We start from the raw sequence: 23,140 nt of genomic DNA, 5'->3' as shown, positions 1-23,140 counted from the left end.
CTCCATTTACCTCCCTAACCCTAACTCTCCCCCAATGCAACCTAACCTTAACTCTCAACTAGTGCAGCCGAACCCGAACCCTGCCCTCCTGCAGCCTAACCCTTCCACTTTAGTGCTTAAGCTTGTTGATAGTCGGGATTCCGGCACTGGTCTTCTTCACCGGTGTCGAGATTCTTGACTGCCAGCTACATCCCATATGAAACAGTGACCTAAACCTACATGCAGTAAACCAAAATCAGAAACACTTTCTGTTTTACTATTCTAAATACAAAAAAAAAAGTTCTTATAGGGCCTACACACACTGGGGCATATGTATTAAACCTGGCAAAGACATAAACTGGAAATTAAGTGGAGATAAAGTGAAAGGAGATATCGCAACAGCCAATCAGCTGTGCTTGAAATATGACTGTTAGGAGTTGATTGGCTGGTGTTTGATCTCCTTTCACTTTATCTCCAGTTTATCTTTGCCAGACTGAACACATCTGCTCCATAGTGATTAAGAGGCATTTCCTAAATGATCTCAATAGATTACCATGAAATAAATAATTATCTTTTATGTGAATTGTAGACAGATAAAATTTATATAATATTTTAATTTTAATTATTCCTATAACACAGACCACACCAACTCCAAAAATGCAGAGAAACGGTGCATAATAGACATTACTATTAGACATACAGTAAGTGAACATATATCTAATAATACTACTACTACTAATAATAATAATAATAATATTTCAGTAACTATTCCATTCCACTTCTTGCCATTTTGTTGAGAATGGGGGTCCAGCGCTGCAGTCCCCCTCATTTAAATGTTGGGTAAAAGCTGGGTAGTTCCCACTAGCAGATTAAACACAGTACAGTATAAGTGAATTTAAAAAATAAAAATACGGAGCGGCGCATCAGTGGCGTAACTATAGCTCCGCAGCCCCCGCGGTGGCGGGGGGGCACAGAGAAATTGGGGGGGCGCCGCCGGGGGGGCTGCGGGGCTATAGTTACCCGCGGTCTGCGTCTCGCCCGGCTCTCTGTCGGGAAATTCTTGACGTCACGGTCCCGGCCGGCTCCTGCTGCAATGAAAACTGACAATTAGAAAATGGCTGCCCCCATACTGCAGACAGTTTTCTGTCTGCAGTATGGGGGCAGCCATTTTCTAAGAGTCCGTTTTCATTGTAGCAGCAGGAGCCGGCCGGGACCGTGACGTCAGGAAGGTCCCGACAGAGAGCCGGGCGAGAGTCGGACGCAGACCGCAGGTAAGAAGGGGGGGCAGGTTAGGTGGGGGGCGCCGAATAAACGTGCGGCGGGGGGGCCATAAATAGTTAGTTACGCCCCTGCGGCGCATATCTGTCATATGCTGGACTTTTCTGAGGGGTAGACAGATTCATAGTTGCAAAGAGTTCAGATAATTTTTTACTGCCTGTGTTATTAAAATATTGCTGTTCTAAAAATAAAAATAAATATCCATATGCATTTCTATTTTATTTCCCACTTCAATTGTTTCATGTAAAGGTGGTAAGTACTCTGTAAGGCATCCCAATGAAAAAAACAAAACAAAAAAAAACAATGGATTCATCATTAACCCTTCAAAAAAACACACATACTGTAACAACAAGCACCATACTATGAAGATGAGGAATATAAACAGTATCAGAAAAAAAAGGTCTTTGGTATCTTCTGTCATGTAAATAGCTAAGAGAATAATGAAGAAATTGTATATTTTTGTGACTTTTGACCTCAAAAGAAAGTTATCTACAGTATTTAGTTATCTTGGTAGCACAGGGCATTTTTACATTACTGACATATCTGATAACTGCACAAATTACACATAACTACAGTAACCAGACACCTGCTTTCAGTGACTAACTTTAACTATACAACAGCTTATTTATGGTTGTTTTCTGTGATTCAGCGCAAATTTGGCACCTGAATACAACATTAGAAAAGAAGAACTCACTGTACTGTATACAGTATGTTAAAAAAAAGTGTCCAATTTTGCCATGGTAGATTAGAAAATGTAACAATGTAACAAATGTACATAAGTGTAAACCAACTGGAGTCTTTAAGGGTTCAAAACATCTGTACATGAGGTAAGAGCTGGAGAAAACATAAACTGTTACAAGACCCTGCGGACCAGCATTTAGAAACACTGAACATGAGAAAAATATTTTATTGTACCAAAGCTCTAAAATATTCCACAATAACAACAATGCTACAATACTATTTTTTTCTACATTTGACCCTTGACCCTTTACTACCATGAATAAACTAGAGATTTTGACTGTTGTAAAAATGTTTGAGATGCTGCACAAATGAAAGAATACCTAACATCTTCACAGTCTTCTTAATATACGGTATTGTTTGAATAAAAAAATTCAGTGATTTCCATTTGGAGAGCTACACAATATTGCAAAATGATTGTGAGCTGTCGGTAAACCCCAATTAGTCCACCAGCCACAGCTAGAAAATTGTTCCGCTGCAGAAGATGCCAATTTACCACCCATATCAGCGGCCAATAGCAAAGAAAATCCATAGCGTAGCTAATAAATAAGCAGTGAAAAAACGCCTATACGATGCGTCGCACATTTATCTTTTAGTTTACAAAATGGCCCCCAAATATAATGCATACAGCGCTCATTCCATTTTGTATGCAATCTAAAACAATGTGTGATTGCTGCTGAAATCATCACAAGCTGGGTAATTAAGGTTTGTTCACTTAGATACCCCTAATGTACAATAATTAGATGTGTTCCTAAATGTGATTTATGTGAAACACAATAGCACAGTAGATAACCCTTGCCTGGAATTGCTTATGGAATAGCCATTAGGTTTAACATAAATACATGCAATAAAATTTGAAATCTGTAGTTTCTTTCAGACATCACGCTGCTATCCTTTGTATGTTTCTTATTTGATGTTAAAAACCGAAGGCTTCTTTCAAAAGGGCATCGTTAACTTCTTATTAATTCCATAACAAAAAAGCAATCCTTTTAAAACAGTGACTCTGTAACTTTAAATTACAGAACTAGCCTGGTATTTAATGAGAGATTTAGCACAGCAGGCATCTGTTAAATTAAGTTGTGCCTTCACATCACAGTGGGGAAACAGGTGTATATTGGTTTAGAATTATGGAAATGTTGACTAATTCTGAAGCTTGTAATCAAACGGACGGCACCCTGCAATATTTTCTTCCAAGAAATCTGCATTAATCATTTACACTCCTCCCTTTTTACTTTGCGTCCATCATGAGCCAAAATAAAAAACTCAAAGATTTATCTAACATGATTTGATGTTTGACAGTAGCAAATCCTAGTAGAACAACACACAGAAATGATAATTTTGTGAAATCTCTTCAAAAGTGCTAAAAGGTGACATTTTCACTGAATACAGTATATGTATATACTGTGTGTGTGTGTGTGTGTGTGTATGTATATATATATATACAGAACCAATAGTGTTAAACAGCACCCAACTAAATTGTAGTGAGGCAAATACTCAGTCTTTCCAATTCCTTTTCAGTTTACAATCAACCAAGATTTCTTCTTACCTATAAAACATTTATTATAAAATACATAAAAACAAATATTCTTGAAAATAGAAGTATTTCCTTGGGATTGGGGATTATACCAAGTACCCGACACGTTTCGTCTCTTTGTGAGACTTCATCAGGGGTTTGAAACTTTTGGTACGAATCTTTAAAAATGCGATGATATTTTGACTTTTATTAAAGTTTTAATGGATTTCCTTGGTAGTGGAAGTTCAAAACGAGAAAATGTTTTACTGTGTTAGTTTGTCATGGGCATATGATCTGCCAATATTCAATCCCTCCTTTATTTCAAAAGGTAAATCTGTGCCATTTGTAATAGAGTGATCATCTTATTAACTTCATAGAAAGCGTAGTGTGCAGGGCCAAAGAGTTAGTCCTCACATGAAATGGGGGTATGATAATGAGGTATTTATTATGACCTCCAAATAGGTAGAATAAATCCCCTTTATAAGGCTTGAAACAAAGTATGACGCCCCCTCAGTGTGGCCTGTGCATGTGAACTCTCCAACATCCAAAAAGCAAGACTATATATATACACACACACAATGGAACAATAATTAAGTAACAAGAGCTCTCATATACAGTATGTACTGTTCTCTATTTCTATTTCGTTCCAATTTCTCACCAAGCCAGATCATTGTGTCCCCTCATGACAGTACACTGCACTTCATATCAGTCATGCTGTCTCAACATCAGTTATAAGATGTTGGGGATGGCGGAAATATGGCCAAACATTAATAGAGGGTACACACTGTGAGATATGCACTATTTTTCTATTCGATTTTGCTTATAGAAGCAAAAATGAATAGAAAATCGAATGAGCATTGAATGGCTTTCTACATTTGATGCAGATTCCATCCCAATGCGCACTCCCGTGTAGTGTAAATCTAATAGAAAAATAGTCTTGTCAGGCAAGACTATATAGTAAAGATCTGTACTATACTGTATAGTCAAATCAAATGCATTTTGCGTACTATTTGATTTGATCCCAATCGACTCGGGATTGAATCGCAAGCAAAATCGCACTGTGTGTACAAATTATAAGGTGTAGAAATCTATAAGATACCTGTATGTTACATTTTGGATGCACTTTTATATTGAAGCATATAATGAAGGGGTATATTGGATGATCACCCTGCATGCTGAATATAGGTGTGCATGTGTGAATCATGTGACTGGTCAAGTGAAAACCATTCATAATAGCAGGGGTATCAGAAACCGATCAGATGGTATACAAAAAAACATGTGACCAGACAATGAATCCAGTATAAATCCATATACTAATGAAATCCCATGAAGAAGGGGACAATTGCAGTCATTATCTGGTCGCTGCTGAAATTGGTAGGTTTACATGCACAAATCATGTGCTCGTAATGGCAGAGGTTTTAAAATATTAACTTGAAGCTTTTGAAACGGATCACTTGATGTATACAATGCTACATGGCCAGATATGTTGATCTTCAATATATGTATACTCAAAGCAATAGCTATGTAATACCTCCAACCTCATCCATGATGCCTTGGGTACCATGTGATCAAAGAAGATCAATAGGTCATCAGTTGAGTTTCAGCATTTGAAAAGTATTGTTACTAGCGATGAGTCACGTGATCAGACTGCCACCCAAAGATCTGACATTGTAAGATAGTTCCCCCCCCCCCCAGAAGGTAATTCAGAATTATATATACTATTAATATACAACTAATGTGGCATAGTATGAGAGCAATAATTAAACAAAATATAGTGGACTGAATGTTTGATTGTTCTAATGGATTCTAATTAAGACAAAGGTGCATAGTATAAGCCAGGAGCGCTTTAAGGGAGGAGGAGGCCCTTGTTTAGCCTTCTCTGTCTGGGTTCCCTCCATTCTGCTGGCAGCAGCATCGTACTGCTCAGCGCAATAGAGTCTGAGCACTAGAGCACTCAAACTCTACTGCACAAGCGCACACCTCCAGAAAAGTTGCCTGGCAGCTGTGCTGTGCCTTCACTGCGGGACTCCAGAGGGGTATATAAATAATGGTTGCAATGTGTGCCCCTCTGGGACTCATGGGTCCGTGTGTCCTGCACACATAGCACCCATTACAAATACGCCACTGGTATAAGCGCATATTATATATCAGGTATATAGTGTACAGGAGACTCTGGGACTCTCCAAAAAAAATCCTGCTTAGGAGGCGTTTGAAGCCCAGGGAAATGTGTTGAGCCTCCATCTGTGCCACTGGGACTCCCCAATTTATTTCTGACAAAATTTGGACCATGCATATTGACTCCATCGGATCCTCAATAAGTACTACAGTACCTCAGCCTAAAACATTTGACCCCTCAACTACTGACATCTGTCAGAATTTTATGAGATATTGTCGGCGATTGCATCACCTCCAGTAAAAGTGCTAAAAGTCTATATTCAGAATGATATTGATGGACATAATAATCAAGGTCCTAGATAGAGACTGCGGGGGGCTGCGGGCACCGATGGAAGGGAACGCACGAGCGTCTCATGCATGTGCGTCCCATGCACGTGCGTCCCCTTCTGGCGGCTGGTGATCTAACCGCCAGACCCCTGTTAGACGAGGCAGGCTCCATCTGTAGCTTTCTTATACACCACTTTATATACAGTAACATACAGGACAAGGGAGACTATATATTTGTATAATACTTACTATATGATAATCTGGTTCTGGTTGATAGATCTACAGTGTCAAGATAGACAATCTATTGGTCTACCCCACAAGGTTGACATACAATGGCAGGAACAAAATGTCAACATGAAGGTGGACACGAGTTTTTCATGATTTTTTTAACTTTAATATATATATAATAGTGTGCCAAGCATAGGGAGCCTTTGAGCCTGCTGCATCGCAAGCTATGTGAGGGTACGCATTACACTAATTGGGGGTTCATGTCAACAGTTGTCGACACTGACACCCAAAAATTGTGAAAAAAGTCTACCTTTTCATGTCAACATTTTGACTCTGTCGACCTTTTCCATGTTGACTTTTTGACTATGTTGACCTTTTGCATGTCGACCTTTTGGGGTAGACCCATTGACTGTATCTAGACACGGTCTCTATAATAGTCAACACTCATGAAAATCAACGTGCATTTAATAGTGTATGTTAACTAAGCAGGCAGATAATGCAGCCATCAGCTCATTTACAGTAATAATGATAAAATGCTAATCATTTTGCAGCTTAGCCGTTGTGGCTGTAAATGATTGCCCTGTTTGCTGCCACTGGTGAATTCCTGCAGCCCACTAATTTCTGCACAGTGGCAAGGGGAAACAAGATGGTTGTGGACAATTTGCTAAGGGGTCCTGATAGGTCTAGCTCGAGGAGTTGATAATGGGGTGTTTCAATGCGGCCGGCGAGGGGATTAAACGGCGGGGATCGCCGAAAACAAGTGATCCTCGCCGTTTAACCCCCGCACTGGCTGCTCACCCTATTCATCGCGCCTGGGAAATCCTCGATGACAGCGAGGATTCCCCCGGACAGTTAGGCTCGCGGCTAATGCAGGGAGCCCGCTGCATTTAGCCGCGAGCCTCGCTGTTTTAGCGGCTGCACACGCTGTTACCCCCTCGCTCCAAAAACCTAGCGACGGGGGAAACGGCGTATGCAGGGGGTCAGTTGAATACTGACCCTATGAGCTGTGACAGCGAGCAGGCAGAACTGCTCGCTGTCACAGCCAGCAGAAGGATGGAATACACCCCAATGTGACTGATGGTACATCAATGATAGAGATACGACCCACCACCACACTTAAGCATTGCCTATATAAGAGTTTCCTCAGTTGATCACACAAAAGTACACAAGATGAATCCTTAAATTGGCATTTTTAACTTGAGAATCTGTTAGTGATGAACGTCGTGCTCCTCTCAATAAGGCAAAACCATTTTCAGCAGTGGAAAACTGCTCACAAACAGGAATATTTGATTGCATTCATGGAATTACCTGAAACCTCAGATGGACTGTGATGACATCATTCTGTGGTAGCAGATCTTTAAGTTGCTTATTTCCCCACAGACTACATGCACCAGAGAACAAAGCAAAACTGGTACAGTAACTTAATTAAATCTGGTGAGAAACATTTCCTGCAAAATTCCATGGACAGTCTGCCTTAAAAATCCTACCAAATACTGTAGTAAGTAAAGGTCATCTGATCTATTCAAATTATATATCTCTCTGAGATTAGCTTCATTAGATTAATAACTAGAATATAGTCAATGCTTTTTCAATTTCACACATTTTTCATTATGATTTTCTCTTTTTTAGCAATTTAGTGTTGACTGATCCTTTCAGAGATTAGTGAGTTTATATTAAAAAATAATTAACCTGTTCTCAAAACTATAACAATTTTATTTTAGCTATTATTATTATTATGTTCTTTTCAATGGATTTTAGTGTTTTTATTGTGCACTTTTGAGCAGAACTAGATGTTCTACTGTAGTGCTGACAATTTTTAGCCCTGTGCCATCCCTTCATCTCTACACTTGAAATTATGGACAGCAGGGTAACTCATGGCTTGGCGTGTCACGTGTGTGTGTACCTCCACTTGCCACTAGTGTCAATGGGAGACACTCTGGGAGAACATAGGGGTTATTCTGGTTCATTCCTTCTGGCAAATTCCTTCTCAAATGGATAAAACCATGTGCACTGCTGGTGGGGTAGATGTTACTTGTGCAGAGAGGATTAGATTTGGGTGGGGTTTTACTGCAAAGTGAGATCTATATTGCAGTGTAAAAATAAAGCAGTCAGTATTTACCCTGCACAGAAACAAAATAACTCACCCAAATCTAATTCTCTCTGCACATTTTACATCTGCCCCCCCTACAGTGTACATGGTTTTGTCCATTATGAAGGAATTTGATGTAGTACTATTATGATTGGCAGCAGCACAAGTACTTTGTTGCTGTTCCTGCCCATGTATATAGACTGATCCCTGTATTGAAAACGCAAGTTGTACAAACCTCCCACCCCCTTATTTTCCTGTTTATTTTTTTACAAATTACATCACAATGGGGAGTCAAAGTGCTGGGCTTTACATACATACACACACACACACATATACATATACATACACACAAGCACACAAGTTGTACAACTTTTGCAGGCACCGGTGTTTAATAATAAAGTGTTAATGCTGCCATTTATGGAGCTCTGAGCTTTAATGTAGGCAGACAAAAAAAGAAACACCAGTGTCCATATTAACAGTAAGAGCCTGAGGACCTGTCACATACTGTAGGTCAGCAGCACTCGGTCAATGACAGTAAGAGCCTGAGGAGTGGACACTGGATAACATAGGTCAGCTCAGCAGTCATCAGCACAAATGGTCCTGTGTGAAATGCAGGAGGGACTTATGTAAAATTCAAAACATGCAGGATCTGATGCCAGAAGATGACGTTTTGCCTTATTTTGTAACAAGAGTGAGGTCGGAAGAACTGCTTACACACATTATTACAGCATAGAGCCGAGTGATAATATAATCTATGTCCAATCATGAAGCCCCTCCTTTGAGGTGTGACCACTGAATGGTTCACCATCGTTAGTACCATTGGTACTTTAATTTGTATAAATGACATTGACAGAAATCCATCATTGCATATGACTACAGTGAGGCACATGAACGCTCTGGACCAATAAGGGAGGGAAGGACTGGCTAAGCCGTACAATGAGAATGAATATCTTACAATTCCATTTCTACCATTGCTGGCAGAGAAACAATAGACATTTACCATGATAGCAAGATCATCAACCATCCATGACAAATCATTGAGGACAGCTACCCTTCATTGGCCATCCCTGTGGGACATAACCAGAGGTGAACATTAATTTGATTCTGTCACAACTCACTGATGTATGTAGATCTGCACATGTGCAGGAACTGCACTACATGTGTGCAGATCTTGTTCCAACAGTGGGGGTTGTAGATGGTGATTGCCAGTCTGCAGTCATTTGGGGATGGGGAGAAGAAGAGCTTAAGGAAACAGTAGTTTACTGGTCCTGTTTTTGAAGTGTCCAGTAGTTGTGTCTTTGGCTCAGAATCACAGGATAAACAATCACAGGATTGCTCAGATACCGATTGGTCAGTATTTTGTTGCTAACACTAAAGATAATTTCAACCTAGTGCTTTTACACTCAGTGGCTGGTCTCTTTCCTAGAGTCCATCCAATCTAGAAACATTAGAATGCTAAAATCAAATAAAGAAAAAGTGACCAGCACTTCAATGAATAAGAATACAGACAATAGAAGTTATTGTGCTTGCTTGAAGGAGTGAAGTATATTAATTCTTCCCTCCTTTGGTTATATTTGGGTGAAGAGCTGATTTCCATATGCTCGTGTGCCCGTATTCACATAAAGTTATCTTTATCATGGGTCAGCATCACATCACACATCCAATAGACAGAAGTCACAGTCAGTGACATTAAAATTCTTGCATGAGGGCACGTAACGGCAGCTTTGTGACTGCAAACCTCAACCCCATATACTCAAGCAAATGAGCAGGTAAGCATAGGTACAAACACTTACATGGTGATTCAAACTCATGTTTCCATAAAGGTATCTTTATTCAGAATGCCAGGTGACACTCATATAAACTTCACAGCACATAGTTAATAACACTTCCACGAACAAAAAAACAATGGATAGAAACACTAAAGGAGCATATGCAGTGAATACCGCTGAGGCTCCGATACTGCTCCGATAGGCTCTGATCAGTGGACAGTCAGTCATTGGGTAGTCCACTGATAGGGATCTGATGCTGCATCTTCAGACACATGCAGTGGCTTTGGGAAACTAGTAGTGGGATCATCATTTACAAAGATGGCAACAGATACATTTGCATAGATACTACCAAAAACACTGCACCATTGCCAGGCACATCCACCTCTGAATCTGGCACTTTATGCTGTATATGGCAGTTAAATACTCTAAAGCAGGGATGGGGAACCTTTGGCACTTCAGCTGTTGTCAAACTACACATCCCAGCATGCCCTGCAACAGTTTTAGCATGGACAAATAGCAAAACTGTAGCAGGGCATGCTGGAATGTGTAGTTCAACAACAGCTGGAGGGCCAAAGATTCCCCATCCCTGCTCTAAAGCAACATATATTCCTCATTTAGATGATAACACATAGTGGGGTGATTCTCTAGTGATAAAACGTGGATGAAGTTGGCCCTGTTCGATGGTGGGAGGTCCGCGCATGTATAGTCCCCCTGTGCAAATGCCTCCAGTGAAAATAAAACTTGTAGAGGCATTCCCACGGGTAGAGGAGGGAGAGGGGTGGGCGGGGCCGGACACCGGCCCGTAGCAGAAGAATGCTGGGCGTTCCCCTGGGTAAGCAGATGGGCTGATGCCTCCTTGTGGTTAGTGGCTGGATCCGACAGAAATAAAAGTCAGTTTAGACTGACTTATTTCCAAAGGGCAAAGAAATCATTCGATGGTCACAATTTCTTTCCCCTTATGCTGCATGAGAGGGGATGTGCTTGCATACATCCCCTTGCATGGTACCGATGGGATTCGCCGGCGGGCGTTCGGCCGTGTTGGGAGGTGGCGTTAAGCTGCCCACTAAGTGATGAATGACCACAGTTTAGCGAGTGGTACTGAATCAGGCCCAGTGAATGCAATACAGAGGGCAGATAAAAGCTGCTTGTTATATGCTGTTCACATATTCCATAATCCGTATGTTTGCCCCAAGACTGCACATTCAACCCCTGATAAAACAGGTCACATTATTGCAGAGCTCCCTGCATCTAAGCCTTTACTTGATTTAATTTACTTTCCACTAAATACTGCCTTTCTTTTGTCAGAGATTTTAGGGTACTCTTTACCTAGAACGGCGCCCACGATTGAAATCGCGGGCGTCGGGGGTAAAAATCGCGGTGATCGCGGTCATCGCGGGCATCGCGGGTAAATCGGGATGGCCGCGATGCCCGCGATCACCGAGATTTGGGGCCAAATAGGCCAAATTAACCCTTAAATGTCCCCCCAAATTTTTAACGCCAACCCACGATCAACGCCAACCCGAAGCGTGGCGAGCGCAGCGAGCCCGCGAGGGGCGGCGGTACGCGTCCTCCGACCTTTTCATGCCCTACTATCCACTACGCCGTGGTGTGAGAATATAATAGTGTGGCGAGCGCAGCGAGCCACCGAGCCCGAAGCGTGGCGAGCGCAGCGAGCCCCGCGAGGGGACGCGGATACCTTCACAGGTAGACGCGTCCCCTCGCGGGCTTCACAGGTGTCCGCGTCGCCACGGACACCTGTGAAGCCCGCGAGGGGACGCGCATAACTGTGAAGGTATCCGCGTCCCCTCGCGGGGCTCGCTGCGTTCGCCACGCTTCGGGCTCGGTGGCTCGCTGCGCTCGCCACACTATTATATTCTCACACCACGCCGTAGTGGATAGTAGGGCATGAAAAGGTCGGAGGACGCGGGCTCGCTGCGCTCGCCACGCTTCGGGTTGGCGTGGATCGTGGGGTGGCGTTAAAAATTTGGGGGGACATTTAAGGGTTAATGGGCTCTGTGGCCCATTTAACATTGATTCCTATGGCCAAATCGGGTGGATTGAGGCATTTAACAGTAAAATCGGGTCCATCGCGCCTTTTAACATTGATTCCTATGGGAAATCGGGAGCATCGCGTCGCGGGCATCGCGGGTACATTTATGGCCGGCCGCGACGCGACCGACACGATTTCCATGTTTAACATTGGTTTCAATGGGAAATCGCGGGCATCGCGTCGGTCGCGTCGCGGCCACACATAAATGTACCCGCGATGCCCACGACGGGCGCCGTACTAGGTAAAGAGTACCGATTTTAGTTCCAAAAACAGGATTTTACCGTTTGTGGCCACTAGGAGCATTCTGAACCAGCTTGCTGTTGAACTGTGCAATAAATGCAGATATAGAAGTCTTGTGACCACAGTGACAGATGGTGTGAGTGAAAAAAGCATAGAGAACACTCTCTCTCCCTCTCTCATTCCTTCCCTGTGTCAGTAAGTGCACTACTGAGGTGGCAACTGCAGAAAGCTTTACAGCTCATAAGTGTAAAGCTGCAATTTAGGCTCCTCTAATACTTGGCAGGGAGAGCTGGTGTGTAGGATGCATCCTCTGCTCTATTAAACCTTGTAATTTGACTCCTGAGATGCGGAGTGCTATGGTGAGGTACTCCTCACTTCTGAGATGAGGAGTACTATGGAGTGTATGTAGAATTGCCCAGAAGTCATTTCCTTTCAGAAATGTCTTTAGATAGAATATGATAGACAAGGTTTCATCATTTAATTAGCAACATTTGCAGTGGCTAAATGCAGGTCTCTTCATCTAGCATGAATTCCATTTCAGAGATGACGGCAAATTATTTACTTGGCACATATAACTACAGTACAGCACAGTCCTTGTTACTGGCATTCATATTAAGACTTCTAAAGGATTACTGGCATGCCGCCCCAGATTTAACTCTGTGGGGGCAACTAGGAAGTCAAAATCTTGGGGCTCCTCTTGCACCACCCCAAAGTCTACGATCTGGAAACTGTAATGTGACTGTAATGATATCTATGGTTTATGTACTTTAAATTGTTAATGGTTTCATTACATTAATACATTATTTTAGATTCTATAGAATCTTTTTCCATCTTTTGAAAACAATTTAACAAGAAAGCTTGATGGTAAATCTCTTTCAAGATCAAATCAGTATTATTTGGTACATTGTCAAGGGCCCCTAAAAGGCACAGGGTACATATATCAGTGCCTAGTCTGCCTATTTGGTAATCGGGCATTGCTGGTATGTGGTCCTGGTCGTCATGTATAATGTTCAGGAATTTTAACCCTTACTTATAGTATATTTAATTAAGATTTAATGGCAGCTATGATTACGAACACATTCACACCTGGAATCACAGCTCTAGCGGACTAACCATGATATGTTCTGCAACAGGTTGGCAACAGGTCTAAACTGTCATATATAGGGCAATTGGGTGCATACTCTGTGGTTCAAAAGGTCACTACCCAAAAAATTGGTGCCATCTGTACATGCCAATAAAACAGAAGTACTTTAATAGTTGATAATAATAAAAATAATAAAACATTACAGGTACACCAGAGATAATATGACACCCTCTGTTTCGACACTGTGCTGGATTATACATTTTGCTGGATTATCAGCGGCAGCCCCCTGCAGTGCAACCCCCCTCTACACACACACAGCCCGATCACTTCCCCCTAAGTCAGTCTCCCCAGAGCAGAGCGACTCCCCGGCTGCATGTCTCCCATTCTCTGCTCATCTTCCCCCTGCACGACTCTCCACCGCTCCTCGAAACTGCCTCACTAAACTCTCCTGCTGCCCCTCTAAGCCCCTCCCACAGCCTACTTCCAATTGCATCCTAATTTCCCCCTGGCACCTAATGTGTATGAATTAAAAGAGGTGCTGGACCATCAGATATGTGGTCAACCTGGGCCAAAAACAATACTGTACATTAGTTAAAGGCAGGTCATTTTAGGCTGACAGCTCAAGGATGTGACACAAAATATAGAATTGTATAACTAGTAGAGAACTACAGTTGCCAATGAATATATGAATTATAGGATAGATATTATGGTACCAGAGAACATGGTGTACTTCTGAATTTGTAATAAGAGGAAAGATCTGGAAAATCATACTGTATGGCAAGAGACAATTTCGGAGAAAAGGGAATGTTATCAGCTATAGGTGGATATCTCAGCTGGAAGTTAAGAAGAATTAATGAAAAATTATAATGAATGTCAGACATATTATTGGTATTATATTTTATTAAATTTGAAAATAAAATGGATTAGCTATGCCACAGCGCACTTTCTGAGAATCTGACTGACAATGTACCCGTGTGTGTGTGCGGTATAGCTATTTCTCATCTATTGGTTTTAAATTGTAAGTAAGTTATTTGGAGATGCATTTTGTTGTGTCCAAAGAACAGAATACTGTATTATTGGGCCTTATTCTAGTTCACTCTTTCTGAGAAAATCCTTCTTAGATGGACAAAACCATGTGCACTGCAGGAGGGCAGATGTAAAGTGTGCAGAGAGAATTAGATTTTGGTGAGTTATTTTGTTTCTGTGCAGGGTAAATACTGACTGCTTTATTTTTACACTGCAATATAGATCTAACTTTGAAGTAAAACCACACCCAAATCTAATTCTCTCTGCACAAGTAACATCTTCCCCCCTGCAGTGCATATGGTTTTGTCCATCTAAGAAGGATTTTGTCAGAAAGAGTGAACTAGAATAAGGCCCATAATGACTACCACGTATTGGAGGTATTAGGGATGACCAGTAGCCTCATCAGAGCACAGGGTCCTGTATTTGAGAGAAGATAATTACCAAACACCTTGGTTCGGAAGTGTTTGTTTTTCCCCCCCTCAAGATCTTTACCACTGCTCACAGCCCCCATGGTGCTAGGATGTTTGATTTACAGTGCACAGTACACATGTGCTGTATACTTTTTATTTATTTGGCATCCATCGTAGAATTCTCTCAAACTACCATCTGGTGGCAGAAAGAAGTTCCAGAGAATTTCAATATTACAGTGCATAATGTGTTTCCTTCTCCATCATTGGAAGACAATTTGATGCATGCGACAGTACATCTATTTGACACCTAAAATAATTATATAAAACACACCTGTATATTGTAAATATAAATTTACAGTATAGTAGAATCAGCCTGTTGTGAAGGTGACCAAAACCTTCTACATTTTTAAAAACAACTGCAGTTTGTTTGGTAATGATGGTATTAATAATCAAGCAAACACTACACTATTGGATGTGTCTGACACCAATATGACCTGTAAACTTCCAATTAGCCATGTAAGTACAAACAGTAACTACTTTGGAACACATAAAATCTAAAAAGAAGACTGTGCTTATACAGAACACCTTACCAGTCCCCTTTATTAAAATATTAATGACAGCAAAAAAAATAATAGAAGGGAACAGCGTACACCGTATGCTTGTGTGCTCGTGTACACTGTCACTGCATGTGGGACCAATATTCCAACGCTGCAGGACAGGCAGACCTCTCTGTACAGTTTTGTTGTCTAGATGATAATTATTCTCCAAGGGAAAGCATCAAGTTTTAATATCTCAAAGGCTTACTAACCCAATTAATGCAGCTCATGCTAAATTATCCAATTAAATGATACTGTGCATGGCATCTATTCTGAAAGACTGCCACATTTATTTACTAAACGGCTACTGGCCATGACAGAAATGTACAAAGAAGCTACCTATTGCATGTTATAATAGCTTCTGTTTTACCCTTACGGAAGACATGTATGTATATGTAGTGCTGCACTGTATCATTGTCAGACACTACTGGTTATTGGGGGGCTATTCAGACCTGATTGCACAGCTGCGAATTTCAGGCTGGGCGATAATCGAATGACTGTGCCTGTGTACGGCTAATCCTGCGATAAAATTCTGCTACTTTTTATCACTGGCCATGCGTAAGTTGATTGAAACAAAGCCGGCAGTTTTCTGGGAGTGACAGGGAAAACGCAGGTGTGCTCAGGCCCTGAACAGCCTGCTTCTATCGCATCCACCGAGTATGTCCTGGGCTATGCACTGACTGCACACAGTAGAAGAATCATTAGATGGCGAGTGTCTTGCGTATGCAATTTTCACAAGCCATTTGCAAGCCGTGAACATTGATTTGTAGAATTACACAGGGCAGGATTTAATTCTGGCTAGGCAGCGATTACCTGATCACCGGTCTCTACAAATTATCAGGTCTGAATAACCACAATTGTCCTGAGAACTTTAATAATAAGCTTGAAGCCACTAGTATAAAATGTGAAAGATAAGAAACATATGCAAAAAAAAAAATTGTATAATGAGAGTGACAATTAGGCTGGTTCCAAGTAAGCTGCAGTCATAGATTCAGCAAGAGCAAGGGCGAAACATATGCCATATTTTCCTACTGACCTGGAACAGACACAAGGCTCCGGCAAACTGTTGCCCCCCCCCCAGAATGTTGTGCAAGTCTACCCTGCACACACACACACCCCCCCCCCCCCCCTCCTCCTCAGCCACTGAGACAATACTGGAATTAATGACACTTCTGGGAGGGGGTAGGGCAAAAATTACACAAATCAGATCATTTTGCATCAATATAGTCCTGTCCACCTATGAGTGCAGGGGGTGCAGCTGCTATGGGACCCAAAGCCGAGTGGGGACCATCTTCTCTGTGTAAGTTCCATGTGTCATAAGCATTTAATCACCATTGGTTGGTACACAGGCATCCTACAAACTTTTACTATGGGGTCTACAAATATCTAGTTACACCACTGGGCCAGGGCTATTAAATACGCACTTATCAGGGATTATGCTTTAGGTTCCTTTAGGTATGCAAAGCACAATCCCCCACCGCCAGAGAAAGATTGTGATGGAAAACCAGCCTGGGAAATTTCTTAAAGCAGTCCTCATGGAGGTGGGGTCTGTAGAAGGGGTGGGATCTCTCCTCATAGGGCATGATTCTGATTTGGACACAGTTGCAGCCCTCCTTGTGTCTTTTTCAGTTGTGCCTGTGGCTTTATGAAAATCCAATTTAAAGCCCTTCCCCAGTGTCATGGGTAAATTGGAAATTTTTAAGTGGCCCTGGAGAAAAATCCAAAGAGTGGCCCCCCATGACCAGCCTATCACCATCTATACCCTTACACACCCAGACCACCATTCTGTCACCCTCTATCCTCTCCTGGCCACAGGTGGTCCTGCGGGCGTGCCGGTCACCAGGAATCTTCCCTGTGGCTTCTATTGCCAATCTGCCCCAGGCCACCAGAGACCTGTTTTTGTGTGATAAGGCATGGGTCTGGAAACTTATCCTGGATCCCATGTGTTTGATATATATAGCTTGATATACAAATGCATCCACATACATCCAGTTTCCTTGAGCATAAAAGCCTTTCTAGATATGCCATCATATGGTGTGAATTGGTAGCACAGAAAGTGCATGCACATTTTTCCGTTAGAATGCGTTTTATTCGCCAAATGCAAACGTAAATCACAGTGCAAGTTCTCCAGAAGAATGAGTTTCAGGACTAAAATCGCACCTAATTGGTTCTGACCCCATAGCATCTGTGAAATATTAAACAAATTGTACTCTGTGTACAGATGCAGCAGCAATCATTGGTGCTGCAATACATATGGGTGTGCCTAGGCATGGTAGTAGTGACCAACTGCGCCCAGTTATGATTTTTGTACCCGCAACTAGGCTACACAATGCCTATAGGCTATGGGTGAAAATATATGCCCGCACGTACAGTATCTACAGTACATGCAAACCATAAAAAACTAGTAGCACCCACAACTAGTTAGGGTTCTTGTGTAGTTTCACGGCGCCATGCTACTTCCGGGTTGTACGCTCACCAAACTATGTAAAATAAAGTAACTTAACTCCATGCCAACGTGGATAGTTCATACCCCCACTATCCACGTTGGCATGGAGTTGATTTTAGATAGCGTGGCGAGCGCAGCGAGCCACTGAGCCCGCAGCGTGGGTGAGCGAAGCGCACCCCGCAAGGGGACCCAGACGCACGGCGCCATGCTGGCGCCATGAAACTACACAAGTACCCTAGTTAGTTATAATGAACGTAGACATATCTTTATAAACTCATTTCATATACAGTAGATCAGGGGTGGCCAAACCTGTTCTCAAGATCTACCAATGGTGCATGTTTTCCAGGCAACCTGTGGATCTATAGTAGGAATGAATGTAGCTGGTTTGAAAATGTGTCAGTTAGTAATTACTGCAGCTGGGAACCAGCTAGGTAACCTGGAAAACGTGGACCGTTGGTAGATCTCGAGGACCGGTTTGGCCACCCCTGCAGTAGATGTACATTTTTCTCTACAATCTTCCCAACAGTGAAACTACTGCTCTTTCAGGGGGTTCAGAAGATACAGGGACTGGACATGAGTTTTAGACCAATAATCACCACTCCCTGTGCCATGGCAACAGTTCTGTTATGGCCTGCACCTACTGCAGCTAAAATAGAAGAAAAGAACACAGATGGGGCTATAGGATGACTGACTATACTACTCAGTCTCCTAAAGATATTGCTGAGGATGCTAGTGTTCTACTCCCTGCTTCTCACATCAGTCCTTAGTAAGCATTCAGTTTCAACTGATCTTTTATCTAGCACCTTCTGGTGGAATCTTATTGGTTGGTATAGGCAACATCTCCACTTCTAAATACCTGTACTCTAATAAATATACCCCCATGACTTTCTAATCGTCACCATTTTTCTTTTTTTCCAAAGCAGTCTTTCCAAAGCAGTCCCTGTCAATAGACTGTTACATACAGCCATGGAAGGAAATGGGGGGGGTTTGGTCAATTGCGTAAGACGTAAGACTTCTGTCTGGATGGACCCCTGTGGTAATTCCTAAGTGTTTTATAAACTGTATGGGCGGGGTGTGCTACCTCTGGACATGGTAATTAAAGCATAAAGAGAGAGAGAGGAAAAAAGAGAGTGTCCTTCAGTGGGTGCACCACAAGAAATAAATAAAATATAACCGTTATTAATACTTTCTAAAAGGCTGCGAAAATATTAAAAACATAAAACATACAAGGGTGGGATTACACACATTAAAACGAAGGTGGCAGGCAAAACAGCAACCAAACTGCCTGCGCACTGCTAGCAGGCACGTGCTTCGCAGTTAAGCTTCCTCAGGGCCAAAGGAAGCTTAACTGCAAAGCGCGTGCCGCCTAGCGGTGCGCAGGCAGTTTGGTTGCTGTTTTGTTATTTTTCTTATACTGTATTTTGATTTGTGTACCTACAGTGTGGTGTCTCAGAAGCCCTTATAAGGGCTCAAACTCACACGTGTGCTCCAGTGAGGACACCCTATATATTGGGTTTCTCACATACTGACACCCTATACTATGTGGTGTTCTCTGGAGGTTGAAGCGCCCCTGGTTTCTTTACAGGGAGACACTCCGCCTCAGTGAAACCACCAATAATTAATCATTTGTGATTTGTTTATCGGTCTCCCGGGGTTGAGGTCTCTCTAACATTTATACAGAGAAGACACCCCTAATAGTCAGACCAGATAGACCTATTGGGTGACTGTGACTCACTAAACACAGCACCCTATATTTAAGTGATAGTGTCATTTGAATCACACCCCGTTCTGAGTTCGTGTCGACATTTTTAGTGACTGGAGGCCGTTAACCCAGTCTCTCATGGCACCCATCAGGTTCTGTTAGCAGGGAGGGATTGGATCTCATGTAGATTGCGATCCACTGCACAGACCTGGGTAGCCACTCACTGTAAAACCACTACACGTGAATAAATAAATTTCAAGCAACATCTGCCTGCCACCTTTGTTTTAATGTGTGTAATCCCACCCTTGTATGTTCTATGTTTTTAATATTTTCGCAGCCTTTTAGAAAGTATTAATAAAGGTTATATTTTATTTATTTATTGTGGTGCACCCACTGAAGGACACTCTTTTTTCCCCTCTCTCTTTTTACATACAGCCATGTCCTCACTTGCACAGTCAAATGAGTGGACAGGTCAACGCTTCAAATAAGATCACTAGTAACACTACAATACAGAAGTGTCCACATACATCTATCCTCCATGAGATACAAGTCATCTTTTTAGGGGAAATTTACTTTTAATCAGCAGAAGCTGTTTGTGCACCGTACTCACTATGTTTTTCAAATAAGATACATTTTAATTGAAAAGTCACAAAAAAGACACCTGGCGCAACAAGAAGGGCTGTTTAATATGAAAGATGTACATGGACATCTGAATGTTGTGCTCACATTAAACTTATGATAGATTATTCTATCCCATCCAATTTACCGCTAGACGGGGTTGTGTCAAGCAGTGAAAACAGTGGAGGGTCGCGAAGCTGTTCCTATCAGCCAATTAGCTAATACTGTACATATCATTTTATAGAATGCATTTGATAGATGCAACTGGATTCTGATTGGATGCTGTAGGCAGCTTTACTCTCCACTCTTTTCACTACATGATTAATCAACTCTATAAAGTCGCAAAAAAGAATAACAACAACAAAAAGGTGTTCTAACCCTAAAGCAGCACCATGGGCACCATAGCACATTATCACTTTCAGAAATATATATTTTAATGAACATATTCAAATTAAAAATCTTTTCAACTCCTTACATACAATTTCTAAATAATTGTGTGCTCCTTTTTGATCAAGCTCAGAATATAATGTAGGCATCGCAGCCAGTTACCTAAGATTTTAGTAATTTAATCCTAAAATTAATAAACAATGTTTTGGTCAGCAGAGAAAATGATTATGGCCAGCACCATCCCATAAGGAACATTACACTTTAATACAAAAATCCAAATTTGCCGCTCCCAGGGATGAGAAAGGTTCCCAGTGTCCTATTTCCTTTGAATTTCACCCTATTAAACAATGAATTTCACAACTTATGAGAACATATTTTAACAATGTTGTAGTCAGTGCCAGAAGCAATTTTCACTGGGGCTGATGTAGGGCTGACAACTTAGCACCAGTTTACAAGAAAGTCAGATTTTCTAGAACATTCTTTTTATTAAGAAGCCCAGTTTTTATTAAGAAGCCCAGTTTCATTAGGTTTCAGTGCCAAGACAAGAATATGCGTCTAATGCCTTAAGTGTAAAAGGGATTTGACTAGAAAGACAGCAATGTGGTTTCAACTAATACAGTTCTATAAATCTTTATTATTGCACGGATTCTCAATACCCCCGATTCCAACCCTGGCACTAGTTCATTATGGACAGGTGATGTGCTAGCATTCCTGTGCCCAAAGGTAAAGGCAAATCAACACAAGCAGCCAAGGTTAAAACTGGGGCAGTACAGAATATATTTGCTTCCTCCAGTACATAAAGCCTAATGTACATTCACTGTATTGTGCACCAAGTAATCTGACGGAGACAATTAATTAGCCCCATCATGAGTCCATTCCATTTCTACCCGCTCATTGTCTGCAACATGCACTTCATCATGTTCTCATTGCTTCTTTGGAAAAGGAGCCACTGAATAGCAATAAACAGAACAAATACATTTAATCATGACAAGTGTCAAGGAGAAGAAGAATGTACTCACCCCAGGTAAAGTTTTAATATTGTGCAATGCATTCTGTGCTTCCAGTGCGGCTTTTCTTGTATAAAATGTTACGAAACAACAACCTGCAGATCAGAAACAGAGAGGGATTAGAAAAAGCCCTAAAATACGGTATATTCCAGACATAGGTTAAAAGGATGATAAATTAACTGTGCAGTGAGAGAAGAGTTTACAAATCCACTCAAGTGTTTACTAAAGGGAAGAAGTATTATAGAGGGTAGACATGGTGAGATATGCACTATTTTATATTTTATAGAAGCAAAATCAAATAGAAAATCGAATGGGCATGGGATGTTTTTTCTACATTCGATGCAGATTCGATCCCAGTGCGTGCTCCCGTGTAGTGTAAATCGAATAGAAAAAGTCTTGTCAGGCAAGACTATATAGTACAGATCTGTACTATATAGTTAAATCCAATGCATTTTGCGTACCATTCAATTCGATCCCAATTTGATCCCAAACAAATCAGGATTGAATTGGAAGCAAAATCGCACCGTGTGTACCCACTATTACTGTGCTTCATGTACATCATTTTAAAAATATGGGGGCAGATTTAATGAAGCGTTACATTTCTGTTTTCAGTCATTATGAATAATAAATCATGTTCCAACCAATCAGCTCCTGAGCTTGAAAAACGACAGTAGCAGATTGGCTGGAGCACCATTTATTATTTGTAATGAGTGATAACACTGAATATCACTCCTTGTTAAATCTGCCCCATGATATGATCAGGTTAGCAGCTGTTGTATTATGTATTGATGTGAACAATACATCACATTTTAAGTTGATGCTTGGGGTCGTTTAACACACTGTAGCATTTAGAAGGCAAACGTGCCTGTTTATCTTAAGACAGACAAGCATTTCAGGTGTGTTGCTGTCAGTTAATGAGTACAAGTATGTATAGTCATCCAAAATAAAACAGGAAGGATAAGAGAGACTGTCATGACACCTCAGGTACAACTGGAATTTTTCTGGCATGGTTGACTGTAATTTGTAAATGTTCTGCCATTTTGTAAGATAATTCTGCTATCAAGGGGGATCACGGATGGTGTAATGGTTAGCATTACTGCCTCACAGCGCTGAGGTCATGGGTTCGATCCCCACCATGTATCTGAGTGGAGTTTGTATATTCTCCCCATACTTGCGTTGGTTTCCTCCGGTTACCTCCCACAATCCAAAAATATACTGGTAGGTCAATTGGCTTCCATGAAAATTAACCCTAGAATGTCTGTGTGCATGTACATGTCGTAGGGAATATAGATTGTAAGCTCCAGTGGAGCAGGGACTGATGTGATGTTGATCTATACTCTGTACTGCGCTGCAGAATATGTATGCGCTATATAAGAAACTGTTAATAAATAATAAATAAATAAATATCAAGGGGGAATTCTATTAGCACACTGGTAGTTAGCAGATAGCACCCAACAGAGCTATTTGTATCTTTGTTTTGGTGTGATCATCTGCCAGCACTGGGATGTCAACTTTTACCTGCCCCCAGGGGTGGCGAT

The 23,140-nt window shown here is 41.6% G+C and overlaps 1 protein-coding gene across 41 annotated transcripts in view; it reads right to left on the bottom strand.

Annotated features, from left to right (window-relative positions):
- Window positions 1–23,140, bottom strand: part of CELF2 (CUGBP Elav-like family member 2) — a 448,556-nt gene that overhangs the window by 167,984 nt on the left and 257,432 nt on the right. For all 41 annotated transcript variants that reach the window (XM_083183415.1, XM_083183416.1, XM_083183444.1 and 38 more), the window contains one exon: window positions 21,615–21,697. In XM_083183415.1, coding sequence (XP_083039541.1) covers window positions 21,615–21,697 — 83 coding nt within the window. The remainder of the gene's footprint in view (window positions 1–21,614; window positions 21,698–23,140) is intronic.

The sequence above is a fragment of the Crinia signifera genome, chromosome 4 (assembly GCF_055691185.1).
Source record: "Crinia signifera chromosome 4, ASM5569118v1, whole genome shotgun sequence".
Lineage (NCBI taxonomy): Eukaryota > Metazoa > Chordata > Amphibia > Anura > Myobatrachidae > Crinia > Crinia signifera.
Note: the sequence above shows the minus strand (reverse complement) of the source record. Positions and strands in the feature narration are given on the sequence as shown.